This window comes from Miscanthus floridulus, chromosome 18, assembly GCF_019320115.1.
Source record: "Miscanthus floridulus cultivar M001 chromosome 18, ASM1932011v1, whole genome shotgun sequence".
NCBI classification, from domain to species: Eukaryota; Viridiplantae; Streptophyta; class Magnoliopsida; order Poales; family Poaceae; genus Miscanthus; species Miscanthus floridulus.
The window spans coordinates 109215242-109241832 of NC_089597.1; the positions used below are offsets into that span (position 1 = coordinate 109215242).

The 26591-nt window shown below is 47.4% G+C and overlaps 1 protein-coding gene across 1 annotated transcript; it reads left to right on the forward strand.

Annotated features, from left to right (window-relative positions):
* Positions 1–1583: 1583 nt before the first annotated feature.
* Positions 1584–5358, forward strand: LOC136522265 (uncharacterized). The gene is made up of 7 exons (XM_066516090.1): positions 1584–1807; positions 2513–2717; positions 3013–3214; positions 3313–3506; positions 3855–4008; positions 4487–4651; positions 4793–5358. The coding sequence occupies exons 1-7, from the start codon at positions 1627–1629 to the stop codon at positions 5240–5242; spliced, it is 1551 nt and encodes a 516-aa protein (XP_066372187.1). The 5' UTR covers positions 1584–1626; the 3' UTR covers positions 5243–5358.
* Positions 5359–26591: the final 21233 nt, after the last annotated feature.

The following is a 26591-nucleotide window of genomic DNA, read 5'->3' on the forward strand; positions in this document are numbered from 1 at the left end:
GCGTTGACCCGTGCCCACCTGCTGGATCTTTCCCTCCATCTCATCTGACGATGTGAATGCGAGGCATGCCTCCTGTCCTTCTTAGGTTGGCATTTGGCAGTTGGCAGGTGCAATTCTCATCCCATTTTATAATATGCTCATGCTAAAATAGCCGTTTTAGTCCTTGAACTATTGTTCGAGGCTCCATTTTATTTTTGAATTTTCAAAACGATCGTTTTAGTCCTTGAATTTTACTTTTATAGCATGTTCGCTTGTTGGTTTCAGCTAGGGTTTATCAGCCAGCCAACAGTGTTTTCCTCTCACAACAAACCAGCACCAGCCGGACTTATCAGTCCAGAAACCGACCAGCGAACAGGCTCTTAGGCTTTTTAGGTTCACTTTTATCAGTTGTCGCTTTAGGTTCACTTTTATCAGCCGGGCAAATTCATCTATAACTACGAAAGTGATCGTTTCAATCCTCAATTTTTGCATTTTAGGTTCACTTTTATCCATAGACTATCAAAAGTGCATTTCAGTCTTTAAACTTTTATTTTTAACTCAACTTTGTCTATTAAACAGAAAACTTTTAGATTTTAGACACAATTTCGTCAATAAATTATCAAAATACATTTTGGCTAACTTCGTCCATTGTGCACCACCACCTGCGATTTGAGATCGATGGACATTCATCGTTAGGTGCTACTATTGTCCCTAGCGCTGTCCCAACTACTGAATATAGCACATTTTTAGCATTTATATTCATAATATTCTAATATGAATATAAATATTGATCTAAATCATCTTAAATGTAAATTATTTTTAGCCTATGGATAATATTTTATACCCAAATGGTTATTAGTTGAGCTTAGCTATAGAATTAGCTAAGGAAAAAAAATTATAGATCTTCTATTATTTTAATTTATCCATGTTTCTCAAGAAATAAATAGCGTCCAAAGCAACGGTAACTCCCACAAAAATCGTTTAGTCGGTAAACAGTACCATTATAAGGTAACATTGAAAATAACAGTTTGAAATTATTAATGGCCGTCGAAGAGTTTTTAATGAATATTGTTTTTTATATCCCCAATAGTTGGTGGTGTTGGAGCAGACCGGACGCAACAGTACAGTGTTCCATGTAGGACGGTAGACAAAGTTGAATTGAAAATAAAAGTTTAAAGACCGAAATACACTTTGATAGTTTAAGGATGGATTCATGCACAAAATGCAAAGTTTGAGAACTGAAACGATCATCTTTACAGTTTTGGGTCGAAACTGGGCCTAAAAGTAGAGTTTGAGGACTAAAACGACCATTTTAAAAGTTCAGGGATGAAACTGAGCCTTGAGCAATACTTCAGGACTAAAACGACTATTCTGCGTATGCTCATCCACAGGGATTTGGCGGATGACAGTAACAAAGGGCAAGGCAGCGTCCTGTTTATTTGGCTTATAAGTCTACTTTTTAGTTAACAAATAGTATTTTTTTTACAACAAATCAGTCTATAGTATTTTCGGCCATTACTTATCGGCCAAGCTAACGTAGCGATGATTATCGATCACTTTAACACCTGACCCTCCAATTCGAGTTCAGTTCCACAGTTAACGGTTTCACGCTACACACTTCAGAGTTGAGAGAGACTTACACGAGCCATGCCTTCCTCCCCCCACCACCGCCGGCGGCTCCTCCTCCTCCCCCTACTCGTCGCTGCCGCCGCGCTGTGGGGGGCGCCAGCGGCGGTCGCCGGCGCGGACACCTGCAAGGCGTGGTTGGTGCAGTCCATCCCCACCGACATGCCGCACCTGCGCCGCGTCCCCGGGGTCTTCTCCACCGGTTCGTATATCCCACACCCACTCTCTCTGCCTCACCTCACTTGAGCGTCTTCGTGGTGAGGAGCCGTGCATATACACGGTGGATGGTGCGTCTATGGGGGGTATTGCCAGTTTGGGGATTAGGTGTAGGCGCCGCATATGCTGAATGTGTCGAGAATGCCGCCGCGCCTTTGAGGCTTTCGTTTTGGTTAGCTCCATTTCTGGCTATGTGAGGTAACCCATTTCAGTTGGCTAGGTGATGTGGACTGCTTAAGAATCTATGGATGGAAGATTTGCATTCTTACTATTGCTCTGTATCAGCCTCGCTGTGAGCAATTCGGATATTGCTCTGCTGACAGAGTAATTGGGGGTACATATGGCGTGTCCGGGTTATTAGTTAGAAAATATGTACATTCTTGGAAAGATGACAACTCCTTTTGATTTTATATGAAGGTTTTTGTTGTGCATTCTGTAGTTCGGCTGAAGAGCAGTGCATTGAACTATTGATCCCCCTTCAGTTTAGGTTTTTTTTTTTTTCTCGAAACTGCAGTTAGGTTTCAGTAAAGCTGTAACTAGATTTGGAATACAAACACGATTAGGAACTTTTATTGGTGATAAGTGATATAGCTGGTGATGCTGATAGGGGGTTTGTGAAATTACTAATGCTTCTTTCAGTCACTACATATTCACAGTGCTGTTTATTTCTGTTCTTTCTGTGGGTTATCAGGAGATGTACTTCAGTGGCTCTCGGGGAATGCAACGAAGAGTCTGGACATCCTTGCACAGTACTGGCAGTTCTTGTCTCAGCCAAACAATTCGAAATCGGGGGATTATGGATTCTCTGAGAATGACATGAAGAGATTTGGGGCTGATGAGGGCCGCCTGGTTTACAAGGCATTGGAAAATGCTGCAGACCGGAAGATCAAAATCAGGCAAGTATGAGTATGATACTTGAATTATCAGTTTGTATAATGTCGGTGATTACTTAGTCATAGGATGATTGAAGGAGTAGTAGAGTATGTCGCCCTAAAAATATGGAATATTGACATAGCTACCTGCCAAGAGCAAAACTGGTGTCACAATTGAATCTCGAAGAAGTGATAAAGCAAATGAACAAAACATTTATAATAATTAAACAGTGTGTGTTAAGCTCTGCAGAGATGGTGAGCGTGAAGAAAGGAATAGAGAGATTTAATTTCTCTATTAACAATTGTAGTATCATTACAGGATTGTCCAACACTCTGGAGTTGCTCCTGATTTTGATCAAGAGAGCGCCGATCTGGCCGCAGGAAGACCAAATGTTGAGAATGTAACCATTCTTTTTGAGGATTGGTGGGGATCTGGTGTTGTGCATGCAAAGGTCTGGATATCAGATGAAAAGGATGTGTATATAGGGTCAGCAAACAATGATTGGAAATCCCTTACTCAGGTATATCTGACAAAAAACGAGTTCTGTTACATTTGCAATATAGTGCTGAGAAAGCAAATTGGTTAACCTGTGTGGCACTACTTTTACGTGCATTGCAGGTCAAGGAGCTTGGGATTTATTTTGCTAATTGTCCACAAATAGCAAAAACTGTGGAAGTCTATTTTCAAAATCTTTGGACGCTTTCAACCCTCAACTCAACTTCTTACACCAAACAAGCCTGGGATAAGCAGTGGCAAGTTTCTAGAAAGGTTCCATGTTGGTCTCATTTCCTACAGCCAAAAGAAAGATGCAGGTTTGCATCTCCCTCTGTAGTTTGCACCTTTACTACTTAGCACACAAATTTGAAGGAAAAAAATGGCTCTTACATAAATGGGAATAGATTATGTACAGTCTATCTGTTAGGCTATCTTGTCTGCATTTGTCTTAATTTTGATCCAGCTTCGATTCTGAAAATGTTCGGTACATACTATCCTTTATACCTTTGTCATTCTTCTTTATAATGATTCAATAGCTGCTAATTACTTATTAAATCCTGTCTTGTGGTTTTGTTAAGTGCTCTAAAAGTATTAGGCAAAGTATTTTTCTTTTAGACTTTTTCGTTAGATCAAATACTAGAGATTTATTCTTAATCTGCGAACAGGTCACCCATACCACTTTCAGTTGACATCCCATATGTAGATGGATATCCAGCTCTTGCAAATCCTGACATGATTGATGTTTCATTTGAAACCCCTGGGTACAAGAAATCTACTCAGGAGCACTACTTGAGCTACCTTTCCTTTGCGCCACCTGAGGTAACTTTGTAGCACATTATAGACATCTAGGTATTGCTAGGTCGTAGTCTTCAGTGAATGGATGCTTTTGTAAACTAACTTTTAGTATAAACTTATAATTGATATTCATGGTGATATGAAGTGTACATTCAATGAAATTTTTCAGTGCATAAGGATGCTAAGTTTTTTTTGGGGGGTTTGTCTACATAATCTGGTTGACCTAAGAAAAAGTCATCTTACTGACCTTGTACTTGCACCCATCTATCAGGTTTTTATTTTAATTTGTTTGGTTCATGCTATGTCATGATAAACCTTCTCTTGAAGGACATATTTCATACATACATAAATTATCCATGTTTCACTACCTTAACCTATCTGTCGTAATTTATTCCATAAACATAGAATTAAGACATGCAATTAAATAAAACATAACTGGTCCGAGGACTAATCTAGTAAGTAGTAAATTTCAGGATTGGTTTCGTCTTTTCTTGTTTCACAGATGACATTTGGCAAGTTCCAAGCAGACGAGCAGGGTTGGGTTGACACTATTAAGTCTGTTAAGTTTGGGGGAATTGTACGAATGAATACCATGGATTGGCTTGGGCAGTCACAGTATTCTACTCCAACAGTCTACTGGTCATCTTTATCGTCAACAATCTCAGAGGTATTTACAATTGGATTGGATCCAACATGTTGATTCTGGCAAAAATCCAGACTCACTCTCTTTTCTTAAGGTTTTTCTTCAATTGACCTCTAATTAGCAACAAGGCAGTGATCTGACCAAGGGTAAATTGATTCTTGGCAGGTAGTATTCTCAAAGAATGCGACCGTGAGGCTACTTGTTGCCTACTGGGCACATTTCATCCCAAACACCGAAAAGTACCTGAAGAGCCTTCTATACTCCAACATTCTCTGTGCATCTTCGACATACAACCATTGCGGTGGCAAGGTTGAGATCAAATACTACGTGGTTCCTGGGTACAACGAGACCGGACCTGCATTGTCCCAAGGTGGCACCGCGACGGGGAACCGTTACCCTGGCTTCACCAGGGTGAACCATGGTAAGTACGCTGTCAGCGACCTGAGGGCGAACATCGGCACCAGCAACCTCGTCTGGGGTTACTTCTACACCACGGCTGGAGTCAGCTTCGGAACGTACAACCCCAACATTGTCACGCAGCTACAGGATATCTTTGATGCAGATTGGTATTCTCCGTATACCGTGCCCGTTGAACCGCTGGAAGAGTTTGTGTAGGATCAGCTGAGGGCTTGTTTAGTTGCTAAAAAGTTTCCCAAAAAGTGCTATAGTAGCTATCACATCGAATCTTGCGATACGTGCATGGAGCATTAAATGTAGGACGAAAAAAAAACTAATTGCACAGTTTGGTTGAAATTGCGAGACGAACAGTTTTGAGCCTAATTAGTCCATGATTGAACACTAATTGCTAACGAAAGTGCTACAGTAGTCAAATTCCCTAAATTTCGTGAACTAAACACAGCCTGAGTCCTAATCCTTTTTCGCCCCCTACCACACACACAACACACACAGCCGAGCATCATTGTGTTGCGAAATTGTTTTCTTCTGAGAATAAGCCATCCCACTGGCAATTGATTCCCAAATGTATAACTGTAAATACTTTTCCACTGAAATTAAAAACTATACAGTCACTTTTGAGGATTACTTGTTGATCAGGTGAAGCCGCATTCAAGAATCTGGAAACAAAATTGTGAACAAGTATATATATAGAAAAGGTTTTTACAACAGTTTACATATTACAAAGAGAGCTTAGGGTGCTCAAGGCACAGAGAAAGAGATGAAAAAATTAAAGTAGAAACAAGAGCTACGAGAGGGTTTGTATCCATGATTGAAGAGCTGGTAAGAACTTTCTTTTGGCTCTGAGTGACAACAAGTTTCGCTGATGAATGAAGACTCTTCTGCAATTGCTTAATACTTGTTTTCCTCTGAAAATTACGTCGTTTCTCACTGCCTAGATACTCCAACACAATTAAGATGAAGATCTCGAGGAAGAAGGGGGCAAAGAAGTGCTGTTTGAAGCCTTCAATTAGCAGGGGTAGGGGTTGATTTGTCAGGAAAGTAAAGTTCAGAATACCCCCAACAGGTTTTGTTTTTGCAAATGTGCAGTCTTGGAAAAGATGTTGAGCTGTTTCTTCTGCATTGTCTGGGCAGAGGACACGATTAAGATTCTCCAATTTCAAGTTCTTGCTTCTCAACATGCTCCTGGTGCTTAATCTATCCTTCAATAGCAGCCAAAAGAACACTCTGTGCTTGCACTGGCAAGAGGTTTTCCAGAGCCATTTGAAGGCAGGGTGGATAGTACCATGTCCAATGAAAACTTTGGATGTCTTTGAGGAAGAAAACGTGTTGGATCCCCAGATGAATGTCATTAAAGAGTTTCTGCGTCCGGAGAAAAGCAACTTTTGAAACTGGAATGTTGAAGAATTCAGAAAAAGAGGCTGAATTCTTAGCCCTTGCAACTGACAAATCCTGTACGTTTTGCAAATGAATGGAGTCCTGGGTATTGTAACCAATGGCCACGCTCCCCAAAGGTGGTTAGTTCGTCGCATGCTATCGCGCCGCCCCTGTTCAATGCTTTCCCCTGTCCGTTGGCAGCTCGGCGTCGATTCGCCGTGACGAACCGACGACGATGAAGAGCCATGAGGCAGGCCTCTTCATTCATGTCCATGGAGGAAAAACAGGAAACATACAGTTTTCCTGGAGGCGCCGCGAAGATGTCAGTCTGGCTGGCCCAGGGCTGCCCAGAGCAGTCGCGATCTCAGGTGACGTGATACTGACAGCTGAAGCAGCCAACGCGGGCCTGCTCGTCCCCGGCCTGATTAATGCCGAGCAGCTCCAGTGTTCCTCCGAACCGAGAACTCGTTTAAATTGTAATTTTTTTTTTTAATCTGGACACTGTAGCACGTTTCGTTTATATTTGACAAATTTTATCCGATTATGGACTAACTAGGCTCAAAAGATTCGTCTCGTAATTTACAACCAAACTGTGCAATTAGTTATTTTTTTTACCTACATTTAATGCTCCATGCATATGTCCAAAATTTAATGTAATAGAGAGAGTGAAAAAAACTTGGAATTTGGAGATGATGCTGGCGTTCAGCCTATTAAAATATCGTAATCAATCGGTGTTAGACAGTGCACAGATCTCTATGAGCTGCCAATTCTAATTTTTTTATTGTTTTTTTAAAAGCAACAACCGAATGTGTGCGTTAAAAAAGATCGTAATATCCAGTGTGTGCCCTGAAAAAATTCAACAGTCTTCAGCGCCACTGCTCAAGTTTTTTATGCCCTTTATGCTACTGTCGTCAGTTTGGGCTCTAACGTCATCAAACTGCATGTGTGAAAAGTCGAAAATACCCTTAAGTCTAAATATGTCATTAATTTTTTTTGAGCATCTTCACAACTTCAAATGAAAAAAACTCAAAATTAGAAAGTTTTTGATCTCGTCGAGATCTATAATTTTCATATAAAAATTATTTTCATTTAATTTCGCAAAAAATATGATTTGATATGATTAATATATCTTAGAAAAATCATATCTTTTTTTACGAAATTAAATAAAAATAATTTTTATATAAAAATTATAGATCTCGACGAGATCTACAACTTTCTAGTTTTGAGTTTTTTCATTTGAAGTCGTTAAGATACTAAAAAAATTAATAACATATTTAGACTTAAGGTATTTTTGACTTTTCACACATACAGTTTGATGGCGTTATAGCCCAAACTGACAGCAGTGGCATGGAGGACACAAAAATTTGAGCAGTGACGCTAAAGACCACTGAACTTTTTCAGGGACACACAAAACATTACGATCTTTTTTAATAGCACACAAGAAATTTCCCCACAGCCTATAATGTGTCAGAACATGTATGTTTGGTTCGAACGCCACACTGCAGATGCCCTAAGGCTCTAACCACATCCAAGTCTCCGACCACCTGACGGCCTTTATAATCCGTATTTTTTAACTTATTTTTTAGTTGAAATAGTATTTTTCTCTTTCAACAAATTAGTCGGAACAATATTTTAACTTGTTTTGTCAGCAAAGAACAGGATAGGCTATAGTTTATGGGTCGCAACTCGCAAGGAGGATCGTGAAGCTACTTGTACAGTACATTAGCTGCACAGGCAGCCGCTTTATTATTATACATACATACGGAGTACATACACTGACCGTGCTCGCCGGCACTGCTGCTGTAAATTGCAATGGCTGTGACTGTGAGCTGCAAGCTGCAACCTGCTCACATGATCTGATGATGACCAGGGCCATGTTTAGTTCCCCCAATTTTCTGAATTTGACACTATACAAAAAGAAGATTCCCCATCACATCAAATTTGCGGTATATGCATGAAGTACTAAATATAGACGAAATCAAAAACTAATTGCACAGTTTGATTGTACTTTGCGAGACGAACGTTTTGAGCCTAATTAATCAATGTTTAGACAATTATTACTAAATGCAAACGGAATGCTACAGTGCGCTACAGTGTAGCTGGAAATCCAGCGGCGCCAACTTTAGCCGGAACTAAACGCGGCGCAGAGAGAACCGAGAATCCTCTGCTCCAGTCCTAGCCTAGTTCTAGACTCCTAGGCTCCTAGCAGAGGTACAATAATCTATCGCCATTGAAGTCGAAGAGGCGGTGTTGTTTAGTTTCTCCCCGAGGGTTGAGTTCCTGTCGTATCGTATGTTGCACACATACATGAAGTATTAAATATAGATTAAAAAATAACTAATTGTACAGATTGCGACTACTTTATGAGACGATTTTTAAGCCTAATTAGTCTATGATTTGACAATGTGATGTTACAGTAAATATGTTATCGGTGCAGAAAGTGACCAACAAGTAAATATTTATAATTTTGCCGTATGTTGTGATCGGAGGTGGCCTAACACTCAATGACACATGGTTTATACTGATTCAGGCAATATGTCCTACGTCCAGTTTGAGTCGGTCGGTGACTTTATTTCTGAGCCCAGATGCTCGAAGTTTGCAGTGGGGTTACAAATGAGAAGAAGAAAGATGAGGGTACAAGAGGTCCGGTCGGACCCCGGTCAGAAGGACCGAGTGACGGGAGCCCCGCTATGAGCTAAGTGTTCAAGCGTATGCTAGTGGTCGAACCTGACGGTTCTGTGGTTGTGGACTGTGAACTCAGTCGATCTGATGAATATGAATGAACTTAATCAACCTAATCAACCAATCTATTGAAAGAGAGCGTATCCCCTTTTATAGATGAAGGGGATAACCTTACAAATAAGAGGGAAGGAGTACGCATGCTACTGAGCCTTGTTGCCCACGCCGGTGGGTACAGGATGATGGTAGACGCCCACACCATTGTTGGATGTTAGATGCATGTGGGAGGTTGTGTTGTCTTCTTCGGGTATGACAGACATCGGCGCCTGCCACACTGTTGAGACCTGGAGGCATGCAAGGGGTTTTACCATGTTTGCCTGGTACAGTAAATGCCGGCGCCCACAACACTGTCGATGCCTAGAGGTATATGGGGGAGCCTTACCATAAGGGAGTTAATGGCGCCCACAATACTGTAGGGGAAAATATCGGCGCCTACAACACTGTTTGGGCTATGTTGTGCTAGAGAGGTTGCAGAGTACTATTTCCGCAGATGTACAGGGTATGAACCCTGGTATTGCGGTTTGACTTGTGCGCTCTGCCTTACTTTCTCCGTCCGTTTCCTGGTCCTTACTGAGCGGGCGTCCCTGGTCGGTTGGTTCCAGTCGGCTCTGATCGTGCCAGTCAGAGAAGAGCACTGAGCAGGGGTTTGCCGCTTCCCTGGTCGGAGACGCGGGTCGGGGTCAGAAGTAGTGCTTTGGTCAGGCCTTTCGGTCGGAGAGGCTGTCTGGAGGCGGGTTGAAGACCGAAGCGAGCGCTCTGGTCGGAGAGGTGGGCCAAAGTCAGAAATGGGCGCCGTTCCTCCTCGGACAGGCCTTTCGGTCGGTGATCAGATCGCCCTTCTGGCCTATTGTTTAGGTAATTGGGCTGGCCCATGAGTGGCGCGTTGTTTGCAGCGTTCCTCTACTGGGCCGAGCCTTTGTTGGGAAGCCGGTTCGTGAGGGACCCTGGGTTTATGAACTCGACAGGAGCCCCCGAGCCCCTAGGCGATTCAGATAGAATCGTCTGGGGAATTTTTGTATTGACAGCGGGTGCGCGCGAGCGCACCCCATGGGTGTAGCCCCCCGAGTCCTTGGGCGATTCGAGCAGAACCGTCTAGGGGGTTTTTCGTGTTGCCAGTGAGGGAGATTTTTGTTTCATTAGCGGGTGCGCGAGTGCACCCGCGGGTGTAGCCCCCGAGCCCCGGGTGATTCGGGCAAAATCGTCTATGGGGTGTTTGTTAGCGGGCGCGTGTGTGTGTTTTTTAGACAAGACGGAATCATCAATCAAGGCGTCGTTGCGCGGCCAAGGCGTTTTAGTTTTTGGGATCAGGCGAGGCAGTTAGTTTAGGGATCGGACGAGATAGAGCTCGTGGGTCCTGGCGTCGGTGCATGCCGTGGGATCAGGCGAGTCAGAGTCGTGGATCCTGGCCTCGGTGCAGCCCGCGCAGTCGAGGCAGTTAGTTAGTTAGTTTAGGGATCGGGCGAGCCAGAGCTCGTGGATCCTAATGGGGTGAGTTCAGGGTCATAGACCCTGGCCTCGGTGCAGCCCATGCTGCCGAGGTAGTTAGTTTAGTTAGTTTAGGGATCAGGCGAGCCGGAGCTCACGGATCCTGATAGGGCGAGTTTAGGGTCGTAGACCCAGGCGTTTGGTGTGCAGTCAAAGCGTAGCTAAGGCTAGGGTGAGTTTGGGGTAGCAGACCTAGGTGTTTGGTGTGCCTTGAGCCCCCGAGCCCCATAGGGCCTTGGTAGGGGGGTCAGTTTGAGTTGTGTGCGTTACCCCGTCCTCGGTTTCTAACAACCAAAGGGGCTGAGCTCTGTCACTTGCCTCGATCCCTCGGGCTCGAGTGATGCACTCGGTGAGTTCGCTAACGGGTATGATCGAGTGGAATCTGGGTCCGTCGTTCATGATGGGGTTGGCATAGCCCTCTTATGACATTCCACTGTTCTTTTACCTGTAACCCGATAGATGCCTGGATCGTTCTGAAGACCGACCCGGGTGGCCTACTTGCCTCCCCTTGATGGAGATTCTATGGGCTTGGCAAGAGGTTTAGGATCGAACGAGAAGGTTGAGATGACCCTATCTGCTTTGGGGCAGACCGGGCGAGGGCCGCACAGGGCTCATCTACATTTTTCTCCCCTGGCTCTATTTGATGCGGGGCGGCCTCGAGCCCTTCGTGGGCCAACCTTTGAACCCCGATCGGTCGTTGCTCATGTTTGAATGAGGCAACTACCGCTTCGTGACGCAACACGGAGCGTTGTGATGCATTTTGCTGCATGTGCGATGCTTTAGTTCCCGAGCCCTCGGGTGGTTCAGGGCCCGAATCATCCAGGGGGCATGGGCATATGGAATGAATGCGTGTATGGATGTATGAAATGATTATAAAAAAATAGCGGGGGTCGGTAGTGTTACCTTGATGACTAGAGTGATGGGGTTTGAAGAGCTCCAGTCGAAAATGTCCGACCGAGACCCATGCTCGTCGTTCGTGATGGAGTCGACATGGCCTACATGGGGCGTCCCTTTGCTCCTTACCTATCTCCTGGTGTTATCCTGAGCCGTTCGATCGACTCAGGAAGCCCGATGGTCTCTCCTAGCAAAGATCCTGTTTTGGATTTTTCCAAGTCCCGCTTGGGGATGCGGGGAGTTGCCTGTGTGAGGTGGTGCTTTGGTTCTAGCACCCGACGTGCGGTAGTGGTGGGCCATACCCAGGCCATGTCCCATCTGATGAGGTGTCGTTCCATTGAGCAGGCCGTGTCTCATCGGTCAAGGCACGTTCCATCATGTCCCATCTGCATTAAATGGGAAATAGAGGGTTTTTCGCCCGTTGTTTCGCCTCTTCCCGATCGGCGTGCCTTCCCCAACTGCTGCACCCTTTCCTTAAATAGGATAAGGGAGAAGGCTTTTCACCCTGTTCTTTTGCCTATTCCTCATCTGCCGCCTCTTCTCATCTTCCTTCTTGCTGAGAGCGTCTTTGAGAGCCGTGGTGGTTCATAGGAAAGAGAAGGGGGAGAGCGAGGGAGAGGAAAAACTCACAAATCCTTTCATGAACCCGGAGCAAGATGTCAGACTGGAGGTCATCCACTGTGAGGGAGTCGGTGCTGAAGGCCTTCGCCATGAAGGGGTTTCTGCCGCCGAAGGAGGTGGCGCACTGGAGAGCTCCTGGGAGGGAGGAGTTCCCTCAACCTCGGCCCAACGAGGTGGTTTCTTTTCTTGCTTTCCATGAGCGCGTGTTAGGATACCCCGCACACTAGTTCCTACATGGGCTCCTCAACGAGTGGGGTCTAGAGATGCAGCACCTCAATCCAACGGGGGTGCTGCATATCACCGGCTTCGTCACTGTCTGCAAAGCCTTTCTCAGGATGGAGCCACACGTGGACTTCTTCCGACGGCAGTTCTTTGGGCGAGCTTTGTCGGTGGGGAATTCGCCCGAGGTCATGCCGGTGGGGGGCTTCGCCCTATAGAGAAAACTGAGCTCAGGAGGCTCGTATCCCATGTACATCCCCTACGACTCCAACCATGGGTGACATAGGGAGTGGTTTTATATTAGGAACCTGGTGGAGGCACCGTTCCCGGCGTTCACCGGCGGGAGGCCGAAGAAGCGGGATAGTTAGTCATGGGACCCTTCCTGTCAGGAGAAGAATAAGGTGGAGATTATCGAGGAGGAGCTCTAGAAGCTCATGCAGCGTGGCCTTGATGGGGCGTGGGTGTTCCACACCCTCTATCACCACTGGGTCACTCCGTTGGTGGAGAGGACGCGGCCGATGTGGAGATACGGCGGCCAATCGGACCCTAATCGTGTGTCGCCGGAGGAGCTACTGAATGACGAGGTCTGGAGTCACCTCGACCAGGTGCTGTAGCTAAAGCCCAAAGAGAGGGTCAATGGAAAGCCTGGACCCCTCAACACCTTGATGGTGTCCAAACTGGTACGCTCCTCTCTCTTTACTTCATGTTCTTTTCCCCTTTGCTTTCCTGCCTTTTTTGATTTTGGATGGCCTGTTTCATAGGGACTTGACGCTTATAAGTCTCGGCCACACCTTTTGAAGGGGCCAGAGGGCGCAGCCCGATAGGCTTCCTAGAAGGAGGCGGCAGATGCTAGGAAGAAGAAGAAAGCCGAGGTGGCTCAGCGGAAGTATAAGAGGGAGGAGATCGCCCGGCGCATGAAGGCTGGCAAAAATAAGAGCAACATCAAGTCAGAGCTCGAGTCAGAGGATCCCACAGAGGTGGATGACATGATTTTCTTCGAGGAGGAGGAAGGCCAGGAGGTCGTTGTGACCTCGGCAGAGCATCGCAACCCTACGGCAATGTCTGCTGGTGATGAGCAGGAGGCGGAGAGGCACGCCAAGGTTCCTATGCTGAGGAAGCGTGCCACGGGCGCGGACACCGTCGGTGAACGGGAGACGAAGTGGACACAGTCACCATGCCCCTCGGTGGCATCACCGGTCTCGTCCCCGCCTGCTGTGGGCACAACAGAGCAGACCATGCTGTTAGAGGAGCGGGCTTGCACCCACGTGTCGTCGGGACCGATGCCAGTGCGTGACTTGTAGCAGGAGGATCCCTCGCCTTCTGCTCTGGTCGGTGAGTCCTGAGCCAAAGGTCAGGGTGACCCACTGGCCAGGTAGGAGCCAATTGGGATGACTCCACCCCTGGCTGAAGTGAGGGGGTGCGGGTTGTAGCCCAGGAGCGGTCTTCGCCCTACGGGCCCATCGACACTGGATCTTGGTTTCAGAGTTGTGTCGCTTATCTTTCAGTGTGTTTTTCTTTGTTTTCTTTTCGATCTTTTGCTGTTGAGTCTTTTTGGGGTATGACCGACCTATACTTTTTGTCAGCGGTCAGACAATGACGGGGTTGAGCATCGCACCAACTCCCATGCAGGAGGTTTGGAGGCCCACCCTACAACGCGTCGTGGTGAGCAGCGGGGGGAATAGGGTGGTGGCAGCGAACCCTTCCCTTCTAGGGGTGGTGCTCCCTAGGTCAGTTGCTAGTGTGGTGGTAGTGGCGGCGGCGGCGATCCCAGTGGTGATGATGGAGGCTTTGCCAGTGGTGTCCCTCACCGCACCTCCTCCACCAGCTATGGTGGAAGAGGAGAAGGAGACTGAGACCCCTGCCTCATCGGGTGGAGGGCTACACGGCTCACCCTCATGGTCAAAGCTGAAGGCGCTGGGGGGAGACACGACCGGGACAGAGTTGGAACACCCGTCGGTGGCCTACGCAATTGAGGTGGTGTAGATCCCATCCAACGATGAAGCAGATGACATGGTGGAGCCGTTGGTGCCATCATGGGAGCTGGCAGTGGTTTGGTCGGAGGCTGGGCCCTTCGATAGTCTATCAGAGGGTGACCTAGAGTGGCCCTGCCCTGAGGACCCATCAAAGGTGCGGTTCATCCTTTGGGATTCCTAGGAGTGTCAGCTCTGGGACATCCTTGGGGGGAAAGGACTCGCTATGGAGTCCAATCTCGCCAAGCTATGGGTGAAGCTCGAGGACGCCCATGAGCAGGTTAAGTCTGCCTAGCAGTTGGTCAAGGTTGACCTATAGCTCACCGTGGAGGTGAGTTTCTCATGTTTGTCTTTGATCTCTTAGTCTCTTGTTGGTTGCCTCAACATGCTTGTTTTTTGTTTTTGTAGGGTCTGAAGGAGATGTCATCCTGCAAGTCCTGTTTCCTCTGGATTTAGCATGCTTGGATGGCTGAGCTTGAGCATCAGCTGGAGTTCGCCCACCACGAGTCCCAGGACCAGGCGGCCGAGATGACCGTGGTGCGGGCGGAGGAGCAGCGTGCAGCGGAGCGGGCAACCACCACCGAGTGGGGGCTTGAGGCGATGAAGGCCCGCCAAGCGGAGACCGAGGCGGGGCTACGAAAATCCCTGGCAGACACTGAGGTGGCGCTCCAAAAATCCTTGGAGACCCTTGAGTTGGAGCAAAATGCCCTAGAGTCAGCGCGAAAGGCCCTAGAGTCAGAGCGAAAGGCTCGGTTGGATGTAGACCAGGAAGTGCTCGCGCTTCAGGGCCGGTTGATGGGGATGGAAGAGGCGAGCACCCGACTACGTGAGCAGGTGGCCCGACAGGCAGAGGAATTCTCTACCCTTGAGAACTTCTGCCTCGGTACGTACCTTTTCTATTTTTTGTCGTGTTTGTTCCATCCTTCAGCTTGTTTCTGAGCTTGTCGCCCTTCTTCTAGAGCTGGGCAGAATGGTGAAGTCATTGGAGTGGGACCTAGAGACGGTCAAGGCGACTTTTGGCCGGAATGCAGAGGTGCTGGCCAAGTCCCTTGAAGAGTGACGTGCTCTCGAGGGGGAACATGACTAGATCTGTAATGTTGCCTAGCTCGTCATCTCAGAAGTCTTCGGGTCGGCGCCAAGTACTAGTGCACCCGCCATACAGCTGGCGGAGGCCCCGGATGAGGTTTGGGCCCTCATCACACACGGGCTATTCTACAGAGCATTAGGGATATTGACTTTGGTGGCGACGTACCACCCGAACCTAGACTTCTCCACTATCTGCAGCGGGTATGCCGACGGCTTGAGCATGGAGTACATCCAATCGCTCGGGGAGAGCTTACAGCCTCACGCAAGGATGGTGGCAGAGCAAGTCTCTGTGCAGTGGGTGATGGATGCCCATCGTGAGGACATGGCCTGAAGCATGCGTCGGGGAGACGTCGCCTAGCCTGCGGATGGCACAGAGCCTGGGTTAGAAGTGGACATCGTCCTGGCTTCAACCAAGCCAAATGTCATCCTGCTGGGGAGTGAGTAGCCCGTGCCTTCGCCGGTCATACCGACAGTAGATGCCGTCGAGCCACCCCAATAGCTTGTAAAGTATAAGTAGTTTAGTAGATGCTAAAAGGTTAAGTTCATGGGGGAGCCCCCGTGTAAACGTTCTTGTATACTCAATGACTACAATCAGTTTCATTTTTTGTGATGGAGTCACTCTGTTCGGGGAAGCTTGTCCCTTTCGTTCCATAGTTTTGCCTTAGCATAATTTTGTTTTTTATTCTTTCTTTTTTATACTTGCCCGTTCGTTCTGTAGGCTGCAATTTTAGGAGCCCAGGGTGTGGCCCGCGAGGCTCAGCTGCTTGTAACCATAGGTAGAGGCAGGGTGCGATCGGTCGGAATACTTTTAAGCAAAGCTACATAAGGCATGGTTGGAGCATGGGCTCTCCATGAGCTCGTTGAAGTGACCCGGAAGGTCCTGCTAGGGCTGCTTGCCCGTGTGATCGGCCGTGGCGACCAACGCGGAGTTGGCTGGTCGACGGCGATCTTTTCTATTCTTTTCCCCCTCTGCATGGAGGGACCCTCGTCCTGATCCTAGCGCTTGGCCTTGCCTTTGCCTCGGCCTCCGTCGGAGCGCTGTGGGGGTGGCGCTCGCTGGATGTGTTGGACAAAGGCCCATGGTCCTAGGCCATCTAGGCTAGGACTCCAGTCATTGCTGTGAGCATCTTGGTTAGGCCCAAGCCACTCATGTACAGGCGGTCGGTGTAGAGCGGTGGCCAAGTCAAGTTGAGGCACAGATGCGGCCTCTTGTGCCACGCTCGGTGACTGTAGTGGTGAGTGGGTGGAGCGATTCGTCTGGTGCGTCCCCACTCCCCTGGTGGGGAGAGAGGCCATGAGTCGGTGTCGCGATGCGGAGCTCTCTGCCTATTGAATGGTGGTGGTCTCCACTAGTGTCCGGAGGTTCCGGTGGATTGCCTGTTCCTAGGGGTCGTTCGGCTTGGGAAGGCCACACAGAAGTATTGCCGCCGCGGTGATGTTCTGATTGGCCCAAGCAAACTATGGGGGATCGTTCCCCCTGTCCATGGTGTTGCACTAGACTTGATGAGCGTGACCCCAGGCGCCGCTCGCTGGTCTATGCACACAGGGCATAGTGCAGTCCACCGAGCACGCTGGAGCAGTCGGCAGCTGGTTTAGCCGCTGTTGTTGTAGCTCCTTGCTGTGCTCCCATGAGATCACGGGGGTCTCCACACATGGGTCTAGAGGGGCATGAGTCTGCAAGGACTCCGTTACCATCGGTGGCTATCCTCGAGCATCCACCATAGCGCACTCCTAGGATGGATGGTGGCTAGGTGCCATGTCGTCGATGCTAGAGCCGTCACTCTCAACATCATCATCCATGAGGTCGAGGAAATAGCTGAGAGCATAGCTAGCCATCCCCATGAATTCAGACATGAGAGGGGGCGGCGCCAGTATCCTTCAGAGCCCCCGGGCATACGTGTCCATGGGAGACGCGAGGCCATAGGGGAACCGGTCGTATGGCAGTCGTGGCGGGGACAACGAGGTCCCTCTAGGTAATCGGTGAAAGATAGAGAATAGCAAGTAAATAACAGCATGTACATTACTTACATTAGGGTTTGAGCAGAGAGTTTTCTTGGAATGAAGCACAGATGCCTCGTCGTTGATGTCGTCGTGCGTCCCAGAGCCGATGGAGGGTGCCCCTCGGACGGGCATCGGAATGAGTGCCTCCTTGCAAAGGTGTAGTATGTCGAGCCGGTTGGCGATGAAGTCCAAACTTCCAAAGAGGAAGACCTAGGGTGGCTCGGAGATGGGTGGAACCCACATCCCAATAGGTGGGAGGGTGGGAAACTCGAGTGAGCTGAAGCAAGTCGTATCGCCTGAGCCCGCCATGGTGAAGGTGGTGGAAAAGTGGGCCATCCGATGACCAAAAAGTGTTGAATGTACAACGTCTTCCCCATGGACGACGCCAACTATCGGTGCAGAAAGTGACCAACAAGTAAATATTTGTAGTTTTGCCATACGTTGTGATCGGAGGTGGCCTAGCACTCAATGACACATGGTTTATACTGATTCAGGCAATATGTCCTACGTCCAGTTTGAGTCGGTCGGTGACTTTATTTCTGAGCCCAGATGCTCGAAGTTTGCAGTGGGGTTACAAATGAGAAGAAGATAGATGAGGGTACAAGAGGTCCGGTCGGAAGGACCGAGAGTGATGAGAGCCCTACTATGAGCTAAGTGTTCAAGCATATGCTACTGGTTCAAACCTGGCAGTTCTGTGGTTGTGGACTAGTGAACTCGGTCGATCTGATGAATCCAAATGAACTTAATCAAGCTAATCAACCCATCTATTGGAAGAGAGCGTATCCCCTTTTATAGATGAAGGGGATAGCCTTACAAATGAGAGGGAAGGAGTACGTATGCTACTGAGCCTTGTTGCCCACGCCGGTGGGTACATGATGATGGTAGGCGCCCACAACACTGTTGGATATCAGATGCATGTGGGAGGTTGTGTTGTCTTCTTTAGGTATGGCAGACGTCGGCTCCTGCCACACTATTGTGACCTAGAGGCATGCAAGGGGTTGTATCATGTTTGCCTGGTATGGTAAATGCCGGCGCCCACAACACTGTCGATGCTCAGAGGCATGTGGGGGGAGCCTTACCATAAGGGAGTTAATGGCACCCACAATACTGTAGGGGAAAATGTCGGCGCCTACAACACTATTTGGGCTCTATTGTGCCAGGAAGGTTGCAGAGTACAGTTTCCATAGGTATATTGGGTATTGACCCTGGTATTGCGGTTTGACTTGTGCGCCCTGCCTTACTTTCTCTATCTGTTTCCTAGTCCTTATCGAGCGGGTGTCCCCGGTCGGTGGGTCCCAGTCGGCTCTGATCGTGCCAGTCAGAGAAGAGCAGTGAGCAGGGGTTTGTCGTATCTCCAGTCGGAGATGCGGGTCGGAGTCGAAAGTAGTGCTTTGGCTAGGCCTTTCGGTCAAAGAGGCCATCCGGAGATGGGTTGAAGACCGAAGCGAGCGCTCTGGTCAGAGAGGTGGGCTAGAGTCGGAAATGGGCGCCATTCCTCCTCGGCTAGGCCTTCCGGTCGGTGACCGGATCGCCCTTCTAGCCTGTTGTTTAGGTAACTGGGCCAGCCCATGAGTGGTGCGATGTTTGCAATGTTCCCCTGCTGGGTTGAGCCTTTGTTGGGAAGCCGGTCCGTAAGGGACCCTAGGTTTATGAACCCAACATATGTGTTAATGATAGATTAATTAGGCTTAATAAATTTGTCAAGTAGATTTCTGTGGACTTTTGTAATTTGTTTTATTATTACTATCGAACACTCCCATGTGACACCTTATATGACACATGATATGACACCCCTAAACTTTATGTGCTGGGGGCTTATGTATGTGGGCCTATTGTTATGCTTTTACATTGTGACTCTATGAGCTCCCGCAGTCACGTTAGCTGCTCTAGGTTCGGTGATGATGTGGAAGACGGGCGGGGTGTGGAACGCTCGCTTGTTGTCCCTGCCATCCATGCTTGCATTGCGTTCATGTGCTTGGGCAGTTGGGGCATGATGGTCGTACATAGCGTAGTATGATGGATTAGTGTCGTGAATCATGAGTCATGAATCGCTTCAAGCTTAATGAACAAGCGCATTATCAATAAATCAATTTCTGGGAAGGCGGCATCTCCATGGCATAGCGAAGTCTCTCACCCTGTTCGTTTGTGCTGGTTTGGCTTATAAGCCATGACTGAAAGTACTATTGGCTGGTTTGGTGTGAGAGAAAAATATTGTTCGTTGGCTGATAAGCCATGGCTTATAAGTCAGATACGAGCAAGCGAAAAGACTGTTTGTTGGTGGCGATCAGTCATTAGTGGTCTATGTTTCCATAATTCCTTGCATATGTGGAGGATTAGGGACGAGAATACTGGCTTAGGCATGTCCACTTGGGCAGCGGTCCCCCAAAGGTTCTGAACTGTGTATGTGGAGGATCAGGGTTGAGAATACCGGCTTAGGCATGTCTATTGGGGCAACGGTCTCCCAAATGTTCTGAACTGTAGCTATGCTCTCTAGTTGCCAACCAATTCTTCACCAAAATTCTTTTGCAAATGGACATTCTAGAGATATGATAATGTGGTCTGCTGTCTCGGAGTCCAGGTTACAAATGGCACAGAGATCCTGCCAGAGGATCCTTTTCTACATCAGGTTACTCTAGCAGTTGATCATGTTCTTTGTGATTAACCACCCAAAGAATTTGACATGGGGGAGAGCAAAGTTTTTCCATACAAACTGATAGGCAGGACAAGTTTTGTCGCCCTTCATTGAAGCTATGTAGATCATCCTGACAGAAGGCGTTGGTTGTTGTCGATGAAGAAGCATGATCTATCATCAAAATATTAGTATTTTATTTTAAATATGTACATATGGTTAGATTTGAGATTGTTTGATGACTATTCAAAAATATGAGATTGAGATGTGTATTTATTTTTAGGATTTTGAATTGAAAATCAATAGGAGGTGTCGGTGCATGCTGAATACTCCTAGTCCTTATCTTGGAATTATCGTACAATCCAGTCCGGACGCGTGGTCCACGGCACAGAAAAGAAGAGGCAAACACCGTGCAGCAGAGTGCCGAATGGAACCGGTGGAAGGCTCGAGAAACGGGGTTCCGTTCTGGCCCCATCCATAGGTCACTAGAAATGGGAGCGGGCGCTAGCGCTAGCTTTCCCCACGTCCTGAATTTTTAGCTCTTTTTTTGAATTTTTTTCACAAATATATCCTTGGAGGTATAATTTTAAAATCTAGACCCTTAGCTCGACGCCATCGTTGGTGGCACCGAGCTTACATGTCTCAGCGCCATAGATTTTGCCACCTACATTGGAGCCACATTGGCGGCGTGGATGCTGACATGGCAGCCAACTCAGCGCTGTGGATCTTGGCACCAAGCTCGCTGCCATGGATCTTGGCGTCAAGCTTGGCTCCATGATTATTGGCACCGAGCTTGGCACCGAGATCCATGGCGCCAAGCTTGTGTTTTAACCTGGCACCCAACCTTCCTGCCTGAGCCTTCTTCCTCTTCTTTCTTCTTCCTCTTCTTTCTTCTCCCTCTCGGGGTTTTTCTCTCCCCGCTTTGTCCTACCTCACGAATCGGCATAATGGACCTTGAAAACTTTGATTTGATCCATAGATATTAGAGAGCAAGGTATCCTTGCTCCCTCCTAGTTTTTTTTCAAATCAATTCGGTATATATTAGTCAGATTTTTTAACCTAAGAATCATCATTACTTAGGGTTTCATGCAATTTTAATATTTATATTATACAACTGTAGGATGCCAAGGCATGGAAAAGCTACCAAACCAAGGTAACCTCAGCGCACATTGTTATGTTATGGGTTCATTGTTGTGGATCAAATGGAAAACCCTAGGTGTAGGGTTTAATGTTATTTGCTTTTGGTTCTTAGAACAAAAATGGCTAAATTATAGTTATGGTCGGATGACCAGAAATGCCTTCGACCCATTGCCTCTGCCTAGTGGTGTTCCAGTGCCCATGTGCTTTTGTGGTGATCCTCGTTGTGGCAATTCAATCACAATAATGAATACCAATGAAGACCAATCACGTCGGAATCAAATAATGACAAAATGTTTTTTTTACCGAGGTTCACTTGCTTGCCGACAAGCTAGTCCTCATTGCGGTGATTCACTCACTTAGAGGTTCACGTGCTAATTGGCATCACATGCCAAACCCTCAATAGGGTGCCGCACAACCAACACAAGATGAGGATCACACAAGCCACGAGTAATTTACTAGAGTACCTTTTGGTACTCCGCCGGGGGAAAGGTCAAGAACCCCTCACAATCACCACGATCGGAGCCGGAGACAATCACCAACCTCCGCTCGATGATTCTCGCTACTCCAAGCCATCTAGGTGGCGGCAACCACCAAGAGTAACAAGAGAATCCCACAGCGAAACACGAACACCAAGTGCCTCTAGATGCAAACACTCAAGCGATGCACTTGGATTCACTCCCAATCTCATAAGGATGATGAATCAATGATGAAGATGAGTGGGAGGGCTTTGGCTATGCTCACAACATTGCTATGTCAATGCAAATGGCCAAGAGAGTGAGCTAGAGCCGATAATGGAGCTTAAATATAGAGCCCCCACGAATAGAGCCGTTGGCTCTCTGTTCATTGAGAAATCGGGGCAACCAGACGCACTGGTCGAATTGACCGGACGTAGGACCCCCAGCGTCCGGTTGCGTGATGCACGCCATGTGGCCCCTGCTTTAAGTGCTAATCGCTCGATCTCAATGGTCATCAGTGCACTTAAGTTGTGACCGGACACTCTATAGTGTAGGACCGGACATAGGACCCCAGCGTTCGGTCACTTAGAGTAAGGTTCTAGTCACGACCGAACGCGTCCAATTATAAGCGACCGGATGAAGACTAGCCAGAGTCCAGTCATTTCTAGAGAGCTCCCCGAACCTCTGTTTTGTGGTCGGACACGTCTGTTCCTGTATGACCGGACGTAGCACCTGAGTCTGGTTATTCTCCAACTGCCACGCATCATTGTTGTTCCACATGCTACCACGTCAGCATACGTCAGTACTAACCGGACGTAGGCCCTGAGAGTCCAGTCACTCTTCATGCCAACGTCTGGTCATGAGACCGAGACCGCGCGCTCACAGCTGCTACTGACCGGACATAGGGTCAGAGTTTGATCACTGTGTGACCAGCGTCCGGTGCACTCTCTGAAACCCTGTCATTTCTATACAGGGCGCTGGTGGCACCATCGGACTGTCCGCACTCTATGAGCGTACACTCCACTGGTGAAGTTTCGAAGCCTTGCTCCCAAGTGCTAAACACAATGTGTATCGCCTTTGTGCTTGTGTGTTTGCATATTTTCACAAATATTTTTCAAGGGTGTTAGCACTCCACTAGATCCTAAATGCATATGCAATGAGTTAGAGCATCTAGTGGAACTTTGATAACCATATTTCGATACGAGTTTCACCCCTCTTAATAGTACGACTATCAATCCTAAATGTGATCACACTACCTAAGTTTCTTGATCACTAAACCAAAAAGCTTCTAACAATTTCACCTTTGTCTTGAGCTTTTTGTTTTTCTCTTACTTCTTTTCCAAGTCCAAGCACTTGATCATCACCATGGTATCACCATCATCAAGTCTTGATCTTCATTCGCTTCACTACTTGGAGTAGTGCTACCTATCTAATAATCACTTTGATAAACTAGGTTAGCACTTAGGGTTTCATCAATTTACCAAAACCAAACTAGAGCTTTCAGCGTGTTGCTGCGTACAAGGAGGAGAGGGAGGAAAAGCTTGAGCATGCACACCAAGCAAAAGCAGCGATGGAGGAGAATCCCGATGCCGTGAGGAAGGGAAAGTGGCCTTGTTGCACTCAGTAGTCTCCATTACTTGCTAGTTCTATGGTTTATTCATGAACAATGTTGTCTACTATTAGACTTTTCATTGTGTTGTCATGTAATGCACTTTAAGTATGGGCATATTTAGGTCATGTACTACGTTATTTAGTTTGTTGGCATGTACTTCTAGTATTATTATGTTGTTTAATGTGTCATAGTATTGGACTTTTCATTATATAGTTGTTTTCATTATTTGTGGTCATAATATTCAGTTTAATATTGCGGACGTAGTGAAATGTGATCACGTGCTGCAAACAAAACCTAATGAAGTAGGGCATTATATAATTCAACACACACAACACATGAAATGACATATGAGAAGATGTACCGAACTAGGGTACAGAGGTCATGAACTAAACCTAACATGCCTTAGGTAATTCAAGCGAACAACACGCATAAGAAACACATGGATGTGCCATGTGAATAAGATAGGGTCGTCCTAGTAGTGTGGCTACATAGCAAATTATGTTGCACCTTCTCCACGGTAGCCTCCCATTGTTGGTGGTGGCGGTGGCGGAGGCCCCTTGTTCTTGTGATTAGGGCAGGTGCAATATGGATCATTGCAGAGTGCCTCCTATGAACTTGCACCATTGTTGTTGTCGTCGTCTTTGTCTTCCTTGTACCTGCTGCTAACTTCCCTTTATAGATCGAAGATTTAGTCCTGCAGGTAGTAGATGTATAGCTGATGCGGATAAATTGGTCGAGGATCAACCCACCTAGTGAACCCATAGTTTTCTTTGGACTCAAAAGACTACAATAAGTATGTCCTATGAGTTGTAAGGGTATTCAAGAAACATATTTAAGAAACGAAATGTAATAGCAATTACCCTTGCTCGCAGGCATTTGAAGAAGCGACGACCTCCATCGATCCCCTCAATGAACATCTACACTAAGCAGTCCTCACCATGCATGCATTTTGGTCAATCTTCCTTCCTGTTATCGTGTCCTCTGAGAGGGCACTCTTTAGTGAAATCACTCTTGCTCTCGGGGGGGGGGGGGGGGGGGAACTGATACACTGATTCCTCAGAGAAATCAGGCCCAATAGACCCCTCCCACACAATGGGAGTTCTCTTTGCCCCCCTTTCCTCTCCCACTCCCAAAACCCTTTCCTCTAGATGACCCTCTAGACATTCCTACTCCAATGAAACCGAATACTAGTTTTGGTTTTCCTTTTGGTTAGCAATGCAACCTAGAGCATTTAAACGAAGGCTGTGTAGGTTGAGTCGAGGGAGCATCCTAGAGCTGAGATGGGCCAAGCTCCTCGTGCCTCAGGTCCACCTCGTCATCGCCCTCATCCTCATCCTCGTACGCAATGCCTATGAACCCTATAGGTACTTGGCTAGATGAACCTAAGCCTATGGAAGGAACGTGCACGCCTTGCGTCGTGGCTGTCCTGCAACCACAACGAGCAGCCACATGGCGTAGCCTGTGTGACAGTCTCTATTGTACAATATTATATTAACTGAAAGAATTTAACATATTAATAATATATTTGAAATAATATTTTGAATCTTACGTCTAGGAAGCTACGCGTGTCTTTGTCCCTGACTCTCGGACGAAAGTGCTCAATGTCTTCAACCGAGCATTTGAGGGTATTCCCCTGCAACAAAGTTCTTAGTAAGATTGTGGTGGACATTGAAAAATAAGGACATTACTAATCTAGTACGGAGTACTAGTTAATTCCTGACCAATTCCTCAACTCCATCTATTGTACTGAATTATCTTCTAAACACCTAGCTGATTGACACCTACTGCTAGTAGTAGGTCTGTTCAATTTTTTTTGCATCCAGACCAATGATAAGGAAACCTAGCTAAATGATTGGTTTATGAATAGAATGGATTCTCTAAAGAATGGAAGAAATCAAACTCCATCTAGTCCTCTTCCGAAGGCATGATTATGTTGCATGATTAAATTAATTATAAGGATGCTACGACTCGAAGGTGCACCAATGATAAGGAAACCTAGCTAAATGATTGGTATGCAACTTAACATAGAAAAATAAGGTAATTGACTTACCACTCTATCCAAGATTGGTCCTGCCTCCACCTGCCTTCCTACACGAGTAGTTTGGTCGTACGCTGTGTCTTCATTGTCGGAGGACTTGATGTTGGTGTAGTCATCTTCTGTCCATTGTAGCGTCAGCCTGCAATGTGTCACATGTTGGTACCAAGCTTGGTAGCGCCTATACTCACGGTTCATATGCGGCTCGTTGTTCTCGTCCACATTATCGTGCAACAACTCCCATTATTCAATGTAGTACTTGTTTACACCGAAATTTGGAAGGAAGGTCGCGGTGATTCAAGTTCCCAAGATCATGTCCTCAAGAAATCAATTGTAACACCCTCTGTGTTACATGGTGTTATTCCTGCTAAACATTTCATAAGCATCTGATTTATGTGCATATGTGTATGACATGAATTATAATTCGATGTTCGGCACTTGAAACATTCATACGAAACATGAGTCCGTGGTTACGTTCATATAATACCATTCTAATCGAATGGTTCTAGAAACAAAAAGGCTAAAGAACATTTTTTTGAACGGCGATAGTTAGCTAGTCGAGGGCAATGATAGTTAGATAGTGTGTTCATAGGTCAAAATGGGGATTCGACGTGAAATCGTTCGGGAGCGACGTCGTTTCGTGTAGGTTTATAAATGGGTCGACAAAGCTGCCTTTGGTGATGGTTGTAGAGCGATCGGCTTAGGGTGTGGTGCGATATCTTGGCTCCGTCAGATAGTCCAATGTACCCTCTTGTGCATCGAATAGTTAGTTCAGCTTTTGGAGCATCATGTACGAGTTTTCTGCCTGCTTTAAGAAGCGTGCACAACACTTGAGTCGGCGCCGGGCGCGGTCACCACGTGCTTAGCTCGCTGCTGGCTTGCCAGCGCACTGCCGCACCGGCCGTGTTCACTGCCGCGCTGGTCGTGTCCCTGCGATGCGCCTAGGCGTGGGCGCGCACGCACGACACTTGTGCTGTGAATCTTGGCCGCCTGCCACCGCGCTGTCCGCGACCATCGCCACTGCTGGCCTACCGTCACTGCTGACCCGCCCTACGCGTCGAGGCACAGTCCTCATCCTCATGCTGCCGTGATGCTGACGTGTGCTGACCCTACGTCTTTGGCCTTGGCCGTCTGCTGCCCCGTTGGCGTGCGGGTCATCTCGCCCGCTGTTGTGCTGTGGCTAGGCCGCCGACCAACTCTACCGTGCCATGCCCTGCTCTACGCTGCATTGGCCGAGAGCGTGTCGGGCCCATGCTACACGCCGCCCGTCACCACGCCGGTTCTACG

Coding starts and splice junctions, on each gene's coding strand:
- LOC136522265 (XM_066516090.1), top strand. CDS start 1,627: ATGCCTTCCTCCCCCCACCACCGCCGGCGGCTCCTCCTCCTCCCCCTA. Junction 1,808..2,512: donor CCCCGGGGTCTTCTCCACCG/GTTCGTATATCC, acceptor GTGGGTTATCAG/GAGATGTACTTCAGTGGCTC. Junction 4,009..4,486: donor TTTCCTTTGCGCCACCTGAG/GTAACTTTGTAG, acceptor CTTGTTTCACAG/ATGACATTTGGCAAGTTCCA.